Source organism: Megalops cyprinoides, chromosome 7 (assembly GCF_013368585.1).
Source record: "Megalops cyprinoides isolate fMegCyp1 chromosome 7, fMegCyp1.pri, whole genome shotgun sequence".
NCBI lineage: Eukaryota > Metazoa > Chordata > Actinopteri > Elopiformes > Megalopidae > Megalops > Megalops cyprinoides.
The window spans coordinates 1,977,092-1,994,111 of NC_050589.1; the positions used below are offsets into that span (position 1 = coordinate 1,977,092).

Sequence of the window (17,020 nt, forward strand, 5' to 3'; positions counted from 1 at the left end):
AACTGCAGGTGCCTGTACTGTACTTCAAACTCCCATGCTTCACATCTCCGTCCCCGGACTTCACCGCATTGAAAAAGTACATCTGCAGCGACGGCCCACAGGGGTCCTTATAGACCAAGCACAAGTCATCATCTTCTGACGTCAGAGCCTGCCTTTGAGGTTCCTCTGTTTTTGCTGGCAATTAGCGACAGCAGAACGTCTTCAGAGAATTTGTTTCTAACATAATAAATTGTACTATTTACAATGATAATCTTTGAGGTTATGCCGAGAAGCCTTTTTTTTACTTATTTTTTTAGCCGTAGAGGAAACTTTAGGGTGAGTTTAGGATGGGGGCTGAGCTGAATGATAACGAAACGATGGCTTTATTGTCTTGAATATTAAGAATGAAGCAGAATTCAATGATGCCGCATGAAATTATGTCTTTCGACTAAAATGTGAGAACAATAGGGGGTGATGGAGATATGGAAAAATGAAGCACAACTGGATCACAGCACATGAAACATGGAACATTATGAAACAAATAATGTTACAAAACCTCTTGCGCACAATATTCAGAACTTTATGGAAAAGATTTTGGAACACTTGTAATACTAATTGGACCCCACTTCTTTAAGCCTAACCAACGTATCCATTTTATCGGAAAGCATACGTGTCAAAGATTGGGGCCAAGTTGCATGCCATTAGAAGCTACACGATCACGGGAGCGGGTGGTACGTGCGGAGAGCAAAGCAGCTTTCCCTGACCTTACACCGTGTTTTCTGCTACGAGCGTAAAGGGTCGTGGTTTACACAAGTGGTCACATGTTTTGGCCTTTGATTGGATGCCGTCATGGCGGTCGCTTTGACCACGTGATTCGGTCATACCGCACACTTGCGAAACTCCAGCCGATTGAAAAATGGCGGCGCTCAGAGTCGTGGTGTTATCCGGTAGCTGGAGAAATCTCCTGAACCCCCCGAAAGCAGTCCACGTTTCCCGGGTAAGTTAATGTGTCCCGCCTTTGATCAACTAAGGAGCTATTTTTGTTGTTGTTTCAATAGCCGTGGTGAAGTATGTTTATAAAAATGAATGTACATCCTCACACGTCTACAGGGCCGATACCGGCAAGGTCATCATGCGCGCTGTGCGGGACCCGGTTAGCCCCGCAACCTGCCGGCGATCTCCGGTTATAGCTAGTTAGCCAGCTATTTATATCCGCTTAAAGTAGGTCATACGGAGTTTACACGGGTTTGCAGCATTCTGATTATTCTACCTGGTAATCATTCAGATTTGTCTGAAATTGTTACCGGCTTGTTAGCCTTCAGGCTAGCTGCCTAAACTTCGCCTTCCTCGTATTTCTGGAATTGATCTCTAATTAGACGAACACATCCCTTTCAAGCTTGCTATATTGACTTCTAGTTGTTTAATCAGATATTTATAAATGTAGCCCGCTCACATAGCAAGTTATCTGAATTGATATAACATTCAGACAGTGTCCATATCTACATTTCTCTGCACCGTTAGCTGAAAATGACAAGGGTTACTGACTAGATATCTGACGTGTCAGTATTAAGTCACTATAAGAGTATTAACGTTTTTTGCATGTGGCTCAGAGATCACTCATTTTAATTTTCGTGACACTGTGCCCTTTATTATCTAGAAAATATGGCCTGAATCATCCTCTTTTAAATCTAGCTAGGTATGTTGATGACATTACATCGTACACAGGGTCCCGGGTATTTTCCTTAAGTAGGACTTTTATTTTACTATTCATCCGGTAGCTAGTTATGTGCAGCGAAAGGGAGCACTTAGCCACGTAGTTAGGTAACAGGTAAAGTTTGTCATCCAGCTACGTGCGAGATAGCTTCATTTCAGTTTATTACAAAGTTGCTGTGATTACCATAAGGGAGACACAGAGGACAATGGCGTAAATAAAACATTTAGAAACCAAGAACATACGGAAATACCGTCTTCAGATGAAGCCCCGTCTGTTTTGTTTTATGGACAAACTAGCTAACAGTAAAATTAACGTGGCAAAGCTGATCGTACAGCGCAGTTAATAGGTCGTCCATTTGTAACCCATATATTTTAGGGTCAATGACGCACGTCACATGCACAAGCGCCTCACGTGGGGTATGCCCCGCTTCCCGTCCTCTATGCTGTTCAGAATGGATATTTACCGTCATCCTTTTCCCCCCTCATCTCTCCCATTTTCCAACAGGCCAACATGTCATTCGCCAGCCTTTCCCGGGGGAAGAAGGCAGCGCTGACCACGCTGGGTGTTCTGACAGCAGGTGGCGCTAGTCTGGCCGTGATGCTGCACCAGTCCGTCAAAGCCTCCGACCTGGAGCTGCACCCCCCTACCTACCCCTGGAGCCACAGCGGGATGCTGTCTGCTCTGGACCATGCCAGGTTAACAGAACGGTCCAGAATGCACACTCTTCACTGATTGGTCAAAACACCCCATGTGACAATTCTGTGCCAATCATACAAGAATGTGTGTTATGTGGGGAAAGAAAAATTCGCTTTCTGTCCTTGGTGGCTGTGTATTTAATAGACATTAAACTCAGTGGCACGCGATACATTTACAGTTAAAAATGAAAGCAAACATCCTGAACTGCTGTGGTGATGTCAGCTGTTTCTGTTCATTCTTCAAGTGAAACTGTCTGACTAATCTATCACATTTAGAACAACATGAAATAAACCAGTCAGAAACCCTACATGTGACAGATGATATCAGTTGACCTCAATTTATAATACTGTCCAGTTAGTTTTGAATTGAGTCGTGGTCTTCAGGTGGTTTGTGTAATTAACCTGTCCGGGTTTCCTTCCAGTATCCGTCGGGGGTATCAGGTGTACAAGCAGGTGTGTTCTGCCTGCCACAGTATGGAGTACCTAGCCTTCCGAAACCTGGTGGGAGTCTCGCACACAGAGGCAGAGGTCAAGGCCCTGGCTGAGGAGGTAACACTGCCTTTCAGATGGTTTCTGTCACTCCCAGCGTCACATATCCAGATGATGATAATGTTCTCTCTCCTCTGTAAATAATGACCCGAGAGATCATAGGTTCACACTCTGAGGCACCATAATCAATAATTGCCTGAACTTTGAACATTCTGAATTACATTATGTAGGGGTCTTCAGATCTCCTTCATGAATAATGGTGAAAGAGATTCTAAAGCATTTAAAAATTCTTGATCATTTACATTGACATTCAGATATTTTAATACTGTAATATTTTGTCATAACCACCTGCAATAAGAGGACATGAGTTTCACGGATTGGGTTGCTGGATTGACTGTGTGTTGTCTTCCCCTCAGATTGAGGTGATGGATGGCCCTGATGAGACAGGTGAGATGTTCACACGGCCGGGGAAACTCTCAGACTACTTCCCCAAGCCATACTCCAACCCCGAGGCTGCTCGTGCGGCCAACAATGGAGCCCTGCCCCCTGACCTCAGCTACATCGTCAACGCCAGGTAGCGTAGCGCTACCCTCTGACCTTTATCATGTTATTAGTACCAGGTACCTATATGTTGATGTTTACATTAGATCCCCCAGGAGCCCATACTTTTAAAAGGATATATAGATTTAAAGAAAATGCTCAAACTGTCAGAGTGCAGTCGTGTGTCTAACCAGCACATCAGCTCATTTTTCACCTACATACATGGTATTGGGTTCTCTCAACAGCAATATCTTCCTACTAATCCAAATAACCTCAGGTAGTCTGTGTTCCTGGGGGATGCAGGACAAGTGATGATCCTGCCGCTAAAACACAGTGTATTACTTCGATGAATTTACACAGCTCAGTAATCCATTGCATTCAGGTTTCCTGTATTGACTAAATGACCAGATCCTCTAAAACCACAGCTCATATTTTTTGTTTAAAGTTGTTGTCAGTCGCGGTCTATGATAGAGACTTGCCTTCACGTTCTACTTTGAAATGTCTGTGTTTCCATTTCCCGATGAGGTTTGTCAGTTGTATTGTTTAGTGGTGTTGTTTAATGATGGAAGAGGAAGACTGGAGAACAAAGTCTTTTGATTGGTTTACACCAATCAGCAATTGATAGAACATGGTACCTCCACACATTAAAGGGATCCATAGAGCCTCAGTTTTCCAGCACTGTTACCTGAGCTGAGATAGTCTTGCGCCCCCTGCAGGCACGGAGGAGAGGACTACGTGTTCTCCTTGCTGACGGGGTACTGTGACCCCCCCGCGGGTGTGTCCGTCAGAGAGGGACTGTACTACAACCCCTACTTCCCAGGCCAGGCCATCGGCATGGCCCCCCCGATCTACAACGAGGTGCTGGAGTACGATGATGGTGAGCTTATCTCCTTTACCTATAGGTTTGAGAAGCGGTTTTTTTCCTACACCCTAAATCAGTGCAGAGTGTTAGCACATGCTTTATTGTATGTTTGCTCTTTAAGCTTGCTACACCATCAGTGTACATCGTTTGCTTGGTTTCACAGACAATTTCTGTCATTCAGTAGCATGCTGTATGTTTAGTTAAAATAATTAAAGCTGCATTCAGCTACAGGTAGCGTTTGTCTACACCACCCGCACTCACACCATGTGGCCTGCTGTCTGTAACTCAGTTACCCAGCTTCCATGTCTGATCTGCACATTTCCAATGCAGTAGGGGTGGGTAGAATTACACTAGTGCTTTATGCAGTGAAATAGCCTGACTATCACCTGTTCTGATTTGGAGGTACATTTGGAGGTTCTGATGCGGAAATCACCGCCATCATAAGCAGATTGTCAGAGGTGAGGTTTGATTTGGGAGCTGTGTAACCCCGCCCTGTCTCCGCCCACCACAGGAACCCCGGCCACCATGAGCCAGGTGGCAAAGGATGTGTGCACCTTTCTGCGCTGGGCGGCGGAGCCCGAACACGACCAACGCAAGCGCATGGGTCTGAAGGTGAGCGGACGCGTTAGCGGACACGTTAGCAGACGCGTTAGCAGCACATCCCGAGCGTAAAATGAAACCACCATAAATGGCTGTAATGGCAAGTGGCTGGCTTAACCTGACTGACTGTTGTCTGAGTGTAAGAGAGTAAAGCATACAAACTCAAAAGCGGCAGGAGGCAGATCTCCCAATCCAAGATAGCCAAGGCAAACTCATCATCTCTGGGGATCTCCATGGGCTTGCTGCCTTCTGGGCTCCACAGCCACCAGAGCTACAGTGGCAGGTTGTTCAGTTTAGTTTTATTAAAAGCAATGGCACAGAAGTGGCAGTCTTAACGCCTGGCTTCAGAGAACCAGCAGTGAACAGGTGACTTCAAAACTGTAATCTGGCAAGTCCCAGTGAACCAAACACCATGTCAAACAACCTGATTTCACTACAGTTACAGTAGCAGTAAAAGCAACAGTACTGTGTCACAGTGTTTCTGTAGTCTCAAACAATAGTTCAGAAGAAAAATGTCACCCTACCTCATATTACATACTGTACTCAGAGATACGAAAAAATCAGCTTAACTGCTCATGCAGAACCATATCAGAATTTACTTAAGGGCTGAGTGTTCCGAATTTGGGAATTACCTGCAGAACAGATCTAAATTCTTGGGGCAAAGATCCAATCTGAGGTGAGCAAATCTGTAGTTCTGACAGTTGCAGGTTGCTCATTCCACCACTAGGGGGCCAGTGGGAGGAAAGGGTAAGCATCAGATGTGTGGTCATGGAGGGGAGGAACAGCCAGGTGACCCCAAGGGGGGATTCATTCAGCAGGGACCAGTGAGGGTGGGTGGCAGCCTGTGTTAACCCCTGTCTCCTGCCTGCAGCTGCTCATGGGCTCCGCCATCCTGGTGCCTCTGGTCTACTACATGAAGAGACACAGGTGGTCTGTGCTGAAGAGCAGGAAGATCGCCTACAGACCGCCCAAATAAAGCGCCTGCCCCGCCCCACCCCGCCGTCCTGCAGCGCCCCGCCCCCCACGCCCCTCTCCTGGCCTCTGCTCCGATCACCATCCCGAACTGCACGGCGGCCGTGTTGATGTTGCCCGAATCGCCGAGGACTGGGCGTGCTCCAGCACACGCCCTGACTCGCTGACACAGACAAGGGGTGCAGAAATCAGCACTTCATCTTTTTCTCTTCTTTCCTAACAGCGTGGAAATGACATGTTTCCTCTCGTTAGCCTCTGGGAAAATGACAGAATATTAAGAGGTTCTGTGCACATTTTTTTATGGAAATATACAACGTACAACAATGTACAATAATGCATAAATATCTGGATGGAAAGCAGACACTTGGTGAAACTGACAGTGTTCATTTTTTATTTCTTCCTATTCAAGGGTCCTGATCAAGGTTGGCTAAATGATTGCCTCAGAAAAATCAGTAAAATACGAACATTATATATACATACGGTGTCTGTGCATGGATATATATCAGTTCTGTATCAGTTCATGTTTGATGGATATCCACAACATTGCATTTCAAGTGTATCAACAGCAATAATGTGTGTGTTGCTGAACATATGGGAGCATATCTGTTTGGGGACTGCATCAGAGCCATTAACCTCAGGAGCCTTTATAACTTTGCAATGCAGCTATTCACAGTATGTACATATACTGTTCTTAAATGTATGTCAGAATTGTATTGTTTATTTCTTGAGTAGGAGAAATCAGCTGTGGGCCTTTGATATGTTGAATAATGAGGATATTTTTGCGTGAAGCCGCTGCTGTCTGAAAAGAATGCCATGAGTTATTTCAATGGGGCTTTGGAAAGCACAGCATTACAGATGCAGGGTATGGCTTTCAGTGGTTGTTGATTTGACAGTGCTGTTCACACCTTCAGTTTCATATTGGCAATATGCAAAAATAAAGGGATCATGCATGTATTTATTTATAACTGCAGTGACACAAGTGTATGCCTAATGTGTGGAACAATAGATGCTTTCTATAATTTAATTTAAAAAAGGTCCAAACTTTTAAATGCTACAATCTGTACCATCATACACTATGACCAGACTCCATCTAGGGATACTGCAGACTCCATGTTTGGATAATGTGAAGCTGTTTTTTTCTGATTTTTTTTTGTCCAAAAAAATCATATTGGATAAAATGGCAGTTTTCTGTCTCACTAGATCACCGTTGAGATCACCATATTAAAGTAAATCACTTGAGTAATTCTTATGCCTCTGGTTGTTCCTCTGCTCTGTGGTCCAGGCCTGGTGAGTGTGGAAAGCCTCAGAGCTTCCTGCAGTGGGCGCGGCCCTTTTTTAGTGGAGTGATGCTGACAGCACGTTTTTACCCATGGAAGATGGGTGTTGCTGCAGCAGACATGCTGGCTGTGGACGTAGCTGCTTAACGCTCAGATATGAGCAAATGGCCCAGTTTGACTTGAACGCATCACATGCTAGTTCTCCCCGTGAAGATTCACTCCCCCATTCACTCCCCATCACCCTTTCACAGTGCACATTGGTTCATTTCTGCTTTGAGAAATCTGAGAGTTCCAAATTCACAGATATGTTTGTTGCCCCCCAATGGATAGAAGTGGGACTGTATCATTCATGGACCAGCAAATTCAATGTCAAACTGCATGTTTCAAGATCAAAAGAGAAGGAGAGGTTCTCCCAGTGAAATTAGACAAAATAAAGAAGTGAAGTGGAAGAGCAGCATAGGTATAAATTCATTACACAGTACATTTATTTGAGTACCTTTGATTCAATTATTTTATTTAAATATACTGCTTTAAATGCATTTCAATCAAATTTATCACATATTAAGGTAAAAACAACAAAAAAAATACTATGAAAGGAACATTATAACACAAGAAATACTATGAAAGAGACATTATAAAAGCTTAATAGAACAAAGTTAAATGTTCAAAAGTTTATAGTAATAATGAATAAGAGAAGCTGAAAAGTAGGGCTAGCAGTGTCGGTGTTTGAAGAGGTGTGTCAGGGGAGCTGACCGAGTACTCATTTTGGCAGGACATTCACTTGCCCGCTGGACAGCCAGAGAGCAGAAAGGACAACATTTAGCAGCAAAACAAAAGAGTGTGACTTCAGGTCAGTGATGACCTCAGGTTACTCTGGGGAGGAGTATGAGGAAACAGACATGAAGAGCAGAAGAGTAATACAGGCTGGCAAGATAAAGTGTTGCTGTTCTACCCCTGAGCAAAGTGCTTCACCCGAACAACCAAAGTAAATACCCAGCTGTATAGAAGGATGATATGCTAAGCAGTCTATATAGGGGTGTCTGCTGAGCAAGTAATATAACTGAGTATGTTTTGGGGCAGCTACCTAACTGCCTTTGACCTTTGTGTTTCTTAGCCAATAGTAACATTACATTTACACTTAGTTAGCAATTAACCAGTGCAATTTACAAACGTGTATACAAACAGGTTAAGCTAAGAGAAGAGATTTAAGTTAAGCTGATAACAATACCCAGACAGTATCATTACATAAAGATACAATATAGATAGATGGCTTTTCATTTTTACTCATTCACTAACCTCGTAAATATTAGTTATACATTGCATTCATAAGGGTATGGCTTAATGCATGTTCTGTCATTAAGGATGTATTTTGTCTTATTTGTTATTGAGTGGACATTTATGTATAAGAATGTGAAACCTGAAAAGACTGATAATAACCCACAGTCAGCTTAGCAGGCCAGTTTGGTCAGAAAAACACAGATTTCTCACCTCTGGTTACAACTGCTTCTGATGCTCCTCCTAGTAACAGTCGCCATGGTGATTACTGACGTCACTACAATGGTTGTCATGGTTACGATGTCGTAATGACCCCTAAAAAGTGGATAGGAGACCCCGGAGAATGGGGGGAGGGGCGGGGTTTAGAGGAAGCGGAAGTGTCAGCGCAAGCGGAAGTGGTACTGCCCTGAACATCCCAAGCACCGAGAGACGGAGGACGGAGAGACTCCCCATTACATCGGCCACACATAAAAAGCAAGAATTAAAGTACATTAATAATGTGAGTTTTTTTGAGACCAGGGTCGATTATAGTGCGTCCTATCTGAAGGTTGTGATATTTGGGTTCACCATGACACAGTAATGGTTACGATCACGGTTTTGTTGCAGAAGCTAGCTGGCTAACGGTATTGGTTTGGGGAGGGAGCGGGGACTTAGCTAGCGAGGTGGCTAACGCTAGCCAGCTCGGTAATTTAGGCCTTTATACGGAACAGCGATCTCAAGCGAGGGCATAAACCTGCCTAGATGGATCAACCGAATACAGTCTCTGATTATTTTGTGTGGGGTACGGTTATCTCACTGGATTATTCGGGGCGGTACAGTTACCTAGCTATGAATGCTAGCAGTAGTAACAGGCTAGCGAACACGGGAAAGCCCGGGCCTCTGCGGATCATGTCGCGAACAACAATAATGCAACTGATATCAGATAAAACAGCTAATGTCGCACAATCCGACCAGATCCCGACCTCAGAAGAGCGTCCATCCGCTCCCGGGCGGGTTATCTTAGTGCCACGGTACCAGCAAGGTGGTTTAGCCGGCTGAATATCACTTCATGGCATAAAAATGCAGTGAAGGAAAGGCACCTTGTTAGCTATACCCAGCTAACGCGCAGGGCGTTCAGTTAATCTGTATGCGCCGCAGTAACTTGCGGATTAGCTGGATAGCATGCGTAAGGATTGAGTTGAGGAAATTGAATATGGCTAGCTAGCGTTTTTAGCTAACAAGCTAACGTCATCGATTTAAAATAGGATGGTTGTTGAACGAGCAATCTCCCCCGTTTACGACGGTCAATGTGATGGATATCGGCTCTCTGGCTACCTAAAAAGATGTCGTTCTTTTTGAACAATCTGGAATAGCAGTGATCAGATGATAAATTTGGCGCAAAATGCGATTTCTGAAATGAATGGCGCATCGGTAACGTCGTTAGCTTGTTAGCTAGCCATACCTAGGTAGTAACCTGTATCTGGCTAGGTCAGTATCTTTTCAGTTTGCGTACGAAGAGGTATTTCTTTAGCGAAATGACAGTCGGCATGCATTTCCAGGCATTCAGACGGGAATGATTTGTCCGAAGCTATTTGATTATTAATTTAGCCAGTAGGCCAGTATTATGTACAACGCTGTCCCCATCAATCAGCAACGCGACTGTCATAACTTAATCTGAGGGGCTGGCTAGTCATCGATCGTCATAGATTGGGAGTTGGCTCGCTACTCTGTGTCTTGTTTGTTCGTCCCTTTAGTGCATGATTTGTTGTACAGTAGCTGGGCGTTCAGACTCCCTGTCTCACGGCTGCCCGGTCACGCCTAGCTAATACCGTAACGGGCAGGTGTTCCGGGTGACGTCCGGGACCGCCGGGTGGAGCTCAGGCTTTATCCGGGGAACTCTGCGCCTTTTACGGTACGCACGGCGACGGTCTCCGCCAAGTTGACCGGATCAGGAGCTGCGGTTTATAAACGGTCAGCTATCCCCGCATGACCGCCCCGCCTGCCCCGGATTTGGAGGCAGTATGCGCTGTCCGTCAGTGTCCCTCATGCGATCACATGGGTGCCCCTTTTTTCGGACCATTTTACAACATAGGGTTAAAGAAATAACGAACACGTTTTCACGTTGTTATGCACCGTTTAGAGAGCGGTTGAAACGATTACAGAACGCCGTCGTTGTTGAATGGAAGCTAATAAGAAACTGACATTTAAGATGCATATTGCGTGGACGTAGTATTCAAAGTATAGAGCAGAAGAGTATCCTTTCCTTAAGAGGTTGTCCCCCATATTAAAAAAATACAGATTCGTCATTGTATCAGTTTGCATTATGAAAACAAGCGTTAGTCGTGTACTTACGTGTAATTGCTGACAAATCGGCCGTGTTTGCACATGGGTGGAATTGGCGATCTCCGAGCGTAAATCCCGATGAGAGGGCTGTCCCCCACGCGTTTCAGTCGTGTATCTGACAGCTGCAATAACGGCAATGAAAATAGTGACCCAAATGATGATAGTGATGGATGGCCCTCCTACCAGAGTAACACTCTGTCGCTTTTGGACACTCAGTGGAACAGAAGTCCTTTTGCATTTTTTATGTACGTCATTTCTGTTTGTCAGACACGTGGGTTTGTTTCTAGAATATCTGTATTTCGAAAGTGCAAAACCTCTTAAATAAATCAAGAATTTGTTACTGTGTTGAAATGACAGTGTATACATGGGCCAGCTGTGTTTTTAATGCCTGTTCTCTTTCAAATACATACATTTCAAATGACTGTCCATTCTATACAAAAACGTTTTTCTTCCAGCATGTCTTTCCCTGCCTGTGTAGGATGCCAGATTTACCTTTAAAGTTTGATTGACACCGCCTCACAACAATCTCCTAATGAAGCTTAAAGAAGCAGTTGTCATTTTGATCCTTCAGACTCCCAGCTGAGGGAAATTGATCATGTTTAATCTTGCATGACATTTATGTAACCAGTTAGAACAACAGCATGCTTTATAATTAGAGGAGATAGATCAGGGTAGCCACACAGCTGGTGCTGTGAGGTTTTGGTCTGTGAGTTTGTAGAAAGGGTCTTTGTCAGTATGTGTGCATGGCATTCAGCCTGGGTCTCCCTGTCCCGTCAGTGGTTCCGTCATATGTGGCTGTATCTCCTGGTGCACCCTTTGCTTGTGGCACAGTGGAGACAGTTGGGTGGAAATTTGTGTGCCTCAAATATTGGCCTGGATCCTGCTGTCAGTCCTGCCTTTCTGGCCTCTGAGTGAAGCAGAGGTCATGCCAGTGGCAGTGGGAGCACAGGGGAATTCTGAAAGATTGGGTCAGTCTCAGACAGTGGTCAGACAGCACCTCATTCTCACAGAGTGGGTCCCCAATCAACGTGATAAATGGCAGTAAAGTGAGACCAGGCAGGTATTGTCTCCTAGAAACCTTGACAGCAGGAACATTTTGGAACAAGATTAGTCATTCATGGGAAAGTGTTGAGAATTTTTCATGTGTCACGCTGAAATGACAGAGGTTGGGGATGGTAAATGGGATGTGTTTGTTCATATCTTCAGTCAACTCCAGTGATTATAAATCGTCTACCATCTTAAGATGTCGTTTTCAGTGGCTTATCCTCATGCATCATCAGTCATGTTTCTTTGGAGAAAATTTCAGTCTGTTCTCAAAGAATTGACTTCTAGGTTTGACATCCTCCTCGCGTTCTGTTCAGATTGATCCCAGCCCTCCGTGTGATTTGAGGCAGTTAGAGTTCAGTGGGCTTTGCTAAACATGCTTCCTTCAGAGAAGTTAATGTTAGCAGGTAGAAAACTGAAACTAATATGTGCATTGTTGAAAATTGTGGTTAGAGTCAGTGTGATGGGTAGGCTGATTGACATGCCAGCCACATCACTACCCAGCCCTAACTGGCTGCATTACTTGTAAAATGTTGTTTTATAAATAATAAAATAATTTTACATGTTCCAGAATATTACTATTACAGTTTAATTGTATCTGCAAACTCAGAGCATTATTGTCTCAGTGAGACAGCTGGTGATAGGATTTAAGAAACCTCATTGTAACCAAATTTCTGGAAATTGAATTTTATCCCTTTTTGCAGTTTTAACTCCGAGTATAGTGATACATGGATGGATAAAAAGCTGGAAGAATCATTCTGCGCCTCTGGTTTGCACCATGGTCATGCTGCCAGTCAAAGCTGCAGAGTGACACTCTGATTAAGCATCCCGCAGAGAAAATGAGCAGTGCTTATGTGTGTAAAACGAGGGCAGAGTATGTGTTTGTGCCGACTGTTAGAGTTAGCTGTGGAGTGAAACTCCATACACGGGGTCAGCCCTTCATCTCTCACTTCTCCATCATCTGTATTTTGCGTTGCCCTGAACAATGTGAAGAACACAGGACACTTGTTAGGTGGACCCGTAGGTTTGGTCCCATGCATTGTGTAATTTACAGGATCTTACATTTAGCTGCATAGGCTGTGATCTGGTACAATTATCAGTAACACTGTAAAGCCTAATTGGGAACTGTAATTACATTTTATACTTCTTTTGGTTGGTTAACAAACATTTTAAAGGGGATGCAGTACCCATCCATGATACTGGCCTTTGAAACCAGGGATTTGTAGTTTAAAATAGTTGCAGTTTAATAGACCAAGTTTGGTGTTAATGGCTGCTGTGTGGCCCCGGCCGCACTGTGCCCTGGTAGGAAACAGGAAGTGAGAGGAAGTGAAATGTGTGACCACTGTGGTTTAGGTGGGCTGGGCCAGCAGTGTTGAGCCAAAGTAGATCCGTGCTTTGTTTCTGTCACACACAGAATACATTGGAACGTTGGTGCGCAGGGAGGGAACGTATGCTTCTGCTTATGATCTGACATATCAATAAATAATATTGTATATTTTAAATGGAATTGTATTTTCTTGTGTCCATGTGCTGTGCAGGTCTATTTTGCTGGTGGAAACCAATGCAGGGACAGGGAAACTGTCAAACCCAGAGTTTTAAGACCACGGTTTTAAACAGGCTGAGGACAGAGCTCACAGTGGCTGTTCTGTCAGAGGCGGGAGAGAGCTCACAGTGGCTGTTTGTGAGGCAGCAGAGAGCTCACAGTGGCTGTTTGTGAGGCAGGAGAGAGCTCACAGTGGCTGTGCTGTGTGAGAGGGGCAGGAGAGAGCTCACAGTGACTGTTGTGTGTGAGGCAGGAGAGAGCTCACAGTGGCTGTGCTGTGTGAGAGGGGCAGGAGACAGCTCACAGTGACTGTGCTGTGTGTGAGGCAGGAGAGAGCTCACAGTGACTGTGCTGTGTGTGTGGCAGGAGAGAGCTCACAGTGACTGTGCTGTGTGTGAGGCAGGAGACAGCTCACAGTGACTGTGCTGTGTGTGAGGCAGGAGAGAGCTCACAGTGGCTGTTCTGTGTCTGGCTGTCCCTGAACAGTGTGACCATGGACAAGAGTGACCTGGTACAGAAAGCCAAGCTGGCCGAGCAGGCCGAGCGATATGACGACATGGCGACGGCGATGAAGGCGGTGACGGAGCAGGGCCAGGAGCTCTCCAACGAGGAGCGCAACCTGCTGTCGGTGGCCTACAAAAACGTGGTGGGGGCCCGCCGGTCCTCCTGGCGCGTCATCTCCAGCATCGAGCAGAAGACGGAGGGCAACGAGAAGAAGCAGCAGATGGCGCGCGAGTACCGCGAGAAGATCGAGACGGAGCTGCAGGACATCTGCAAGGACGTGCTGGTGAGAGGCTGCGGATACGCGCGCGCTCACACACACTCACACAACATGCACACACGCACACACTCACACACACACACACACACAACACGCACACACACACAACACACACACGCACACACACACACGCACACACACACACACACACAACACGCACACACACACACTCACGCACACACACAACACACACACACACAACACGCACACGCACACACACACACACACACGCACACACACACACACACACACGCTCACACGCGCGCGTTCACACACACTCACACAACACACACACACACTCACACTCACGCGCGCACACGCACACACACTCACACTCACGCACACACACACGCCGTAAATACACTCAGTCACCCTCATATAGAAATGCACACAGTCACTGTCCCTCACACACACACACACACACACACACACACACACACGCAGCGTTCTCCCTATGATTGCATATTAAATGCTAACATACTTAGCACCTGTAGACTCATTGGTTTATAATGTTGCGTTACAACCATAGAAGAGAAAAGAAGACTGACCTAATGTCATCTCCCTCCCTCCTCAGGGACTTCTGGACAAGTACCTCATCTCCAATGCGAGTCAGGCGGAAAGCAAGGTGTTTTACCTGAAAATGAAAGGAGATTACTACAGATACCTGTCTGAGGTGGCATCTGGAGACTCCAAGAAGAGTGAGTGAAAGACGGACACATGGTGGTGCCACGCCCCTTTTGTGTTGGGATTGTAATGCCAGTTAAAGAACGATTACGTATCTGAAACTGTTTGAACCAGAGGCATGTTGTGAAGTGGGGTTTTAAATCTCAGTTGTTCACTTTGTGAAACTAATACATTTTTTACGTGATTTATTTTAAAATCATATATATATATATATATGATTTTAAAATAAATCACGTAAAAAATGTATGTATATATATATATGATTTAAAAATATATAATATTTAAATATATAATATAATATTTAAAATATATATATATTTGTTCTCTTGCTCATGTAATTTGTGTGTTTGTCACCTGGAGGTTAGTACTTTGGCAGAAATTTAAAAACTTATATTTTAATTTTTTTTTCTGAAATTTGGTTTATTAAGGTGTGTGGCCCACATCTGTTGAGATGTCGTCAGCTTTCCGGGCTCATGGTCTAAATCCTCTCTTGTTCCTTGTTAATTTCACACAGCCACGGTGGAGAACTCTCAGCAGGCCTACAAGGACGCTTTCGAAATCAGCAAGAAGGAGATGCAGCCCACGCACCCGATCCGGCTGGGCCTGGCCCTCAACTTCTCCGTCTTCTACTATGAAATCCTCAACTCCCCCGAGCAGGCCTGCAGCCTGGCGAAGACGGTGAGCGCCCCCAGCCAGCACCAGCAGGGGGCGCTGTCGCTGCAGGGACCGCAGCTGGCAGTAGCCGTCCCGAATGTGCAGTGTGTTCCTGTGCATGTGCTGGCACTTCACTGTTCAGCTGCATCGGTGATACGGGGGAAGAAAGAGCAGCAGATGAAACGATGGGCGAACTGCCCTTCACTTGATTTTTTTCCTCTTCTCGTTTCAGGCGTTTGATGAAGCCATCGCCGAGCTCGATACCTTGAACGAGGATTCCTACAAAGACAGCACCCTGATCATGCAGCTACTAAGGGACAACCTTACTGTGAGTTTATTTCTGTTTCCCTCCAGCTGAAAGCGGAATGAGCGAGAGGCTTGTGTAAGAGTGCTGCTGAGCAGCCAGCACAGAGTGCGTGAGCTCTTTCATGCTAACTGTTCTTTTGTTTTCAGACTTTGCTTTATACTGTGGTTATACTGAAATAGAAAATATTTTTTGAAATACATTATTTTACTTTAATTTTTTACTTTAAAAGGCACTCTGTCCACTCAGTCCAGCTTCCAATTTCCAATACGGAGTAAACGTATTTGTAGATAAGACATAATTTAATAATAAAGATGCCGGCATAGCTCCAAGGCTGGCTATAGTTTCAAGCTGAGCTGAAAGGAAGGTGACAAGCTCTTTTGACTTGTTGTTTTTATTTTAATTTGTGGGCCTGACGGTGTTAAACGTTTTTCTCTCTTCAGCTGTGGACATCAGAAAACCAGGGCGATGAGGCGGATGCTGGCGAAGGAGAGAACTAATGGTGTTGCACTAGTGATCCCTTCACTCTTTCTCTCTCTCACACACATACCCCATTCCGTCATCTTGGCCCCTCCCCCTCTCTGTATGACATCAGTTGTACCCGACCAACCGGTTGTGCCCTTCTCTGATATCTCCGAGGTGACAGGGTAATGTTCCGTTCCCAGCAGATTCAGTCTATCCATTGTGAATTAACACCTGGTTTAAGAGTAGAAAGACATTTTTTTTTTCTACTGTTATTTTTATTTTTTGGGGGGTTTCCTGATCCTCATTCCTGATTCCATTATTATTTTTTTTAATTTGAAAGTTTCCTTCACATAGGTTGTTGCATTTCATCTTTCGATTTCCTTTTTTTTTTGTTGTTGTTGTCATTTTTTAGTGTAATTCGTCATGGTATTTGCAGGTTTATTGTAAGGTTATTAAACTGGCAGTTTATTTTCACCAAACACTGTGATGCTTAGTTTTGTGTTTTCTTACCCATGTTTCTCTCTCTTTCTCTCTCTCTGCTTCCCCTCTCTCTCTATTTCTGTGTGTAGATACACACAGACACACACAGATAAACACAAATGCGCGCGCACACACACACTATAAGTGTAATTGTGGTCTGTAAAACTCAGACATGTAAGACTGGTTCTGCATTTGGGTAGCAGTACAGTTCTGCTGTGGATTCATATGGGATGCTGGAACAGGCTGTGTTGTGGCACTAACCCCAGGCTTATTGCTGTGTAGCTATGATCACAATGAGTTAGTTGCTTAGGACACAAGGGTTCCTGTAATTCATCCGTCC

The 17,020-nt window shown here is 44.8% G+C and overlaps 2 protein-coding genes across 2 annotated transcripts; both read left to right on the forward strand.

The window, feature by feature from the left end:
* Positions 1–876: 876 nt before the first annotated feature.
* On the forward strand, positions 877–7,063 carry LOC118780720 (cytochrome c1, heme protein, mitochondrial-like). The gene is made up of 7 exons (XM_036533376.1): positions 877–976; positions 2,198–2,388; positions 2,811–2,937; positions 3,294–3,451; positions 4,134–4,294; positions 4,791–4,891; positions 5,751–7,063. The coding sequence occupies exons 1-7, from the start codon at positions 896–898 to the stop codon at positions 5,853–5,855; spliced, it is 924 nt and encodes a 307-aa protein (XP_036389269.1). The 5' UTR covers positions 877–895; the 3' UTR covers positions 5,856–7,063.
* A 1,704-nt stretch (positions 7,064–8,767) lies between these two features.
* On the forward strand, positions 8,768–16,757 carry LOC118780540 (14-3-3 protein beta/alpha-1). The gene is made up of 6 exons (XM_036533092.1): positions 8,768–8,902; positions 13,799–14,099; positions 14,668–14,791; positions 15,292–15,455; positions 15,664–15,759; positions 16,179–16,757. Exons 2-6 carry the CDS (start codon positions 13,806–13,808, stop codon positions 16,233–16,235), a joined length of 735 nt encoding a protein of 244 aa, XP_036388985.1. The 5' UTR covers positions 8,768–8,902; positions 13,799–13,805; the 3' UTR covers positions 16,236–16,757.
* The last annotated feature ends 263 nt before the right edge of the window (positions 16,758–17,020 follow it).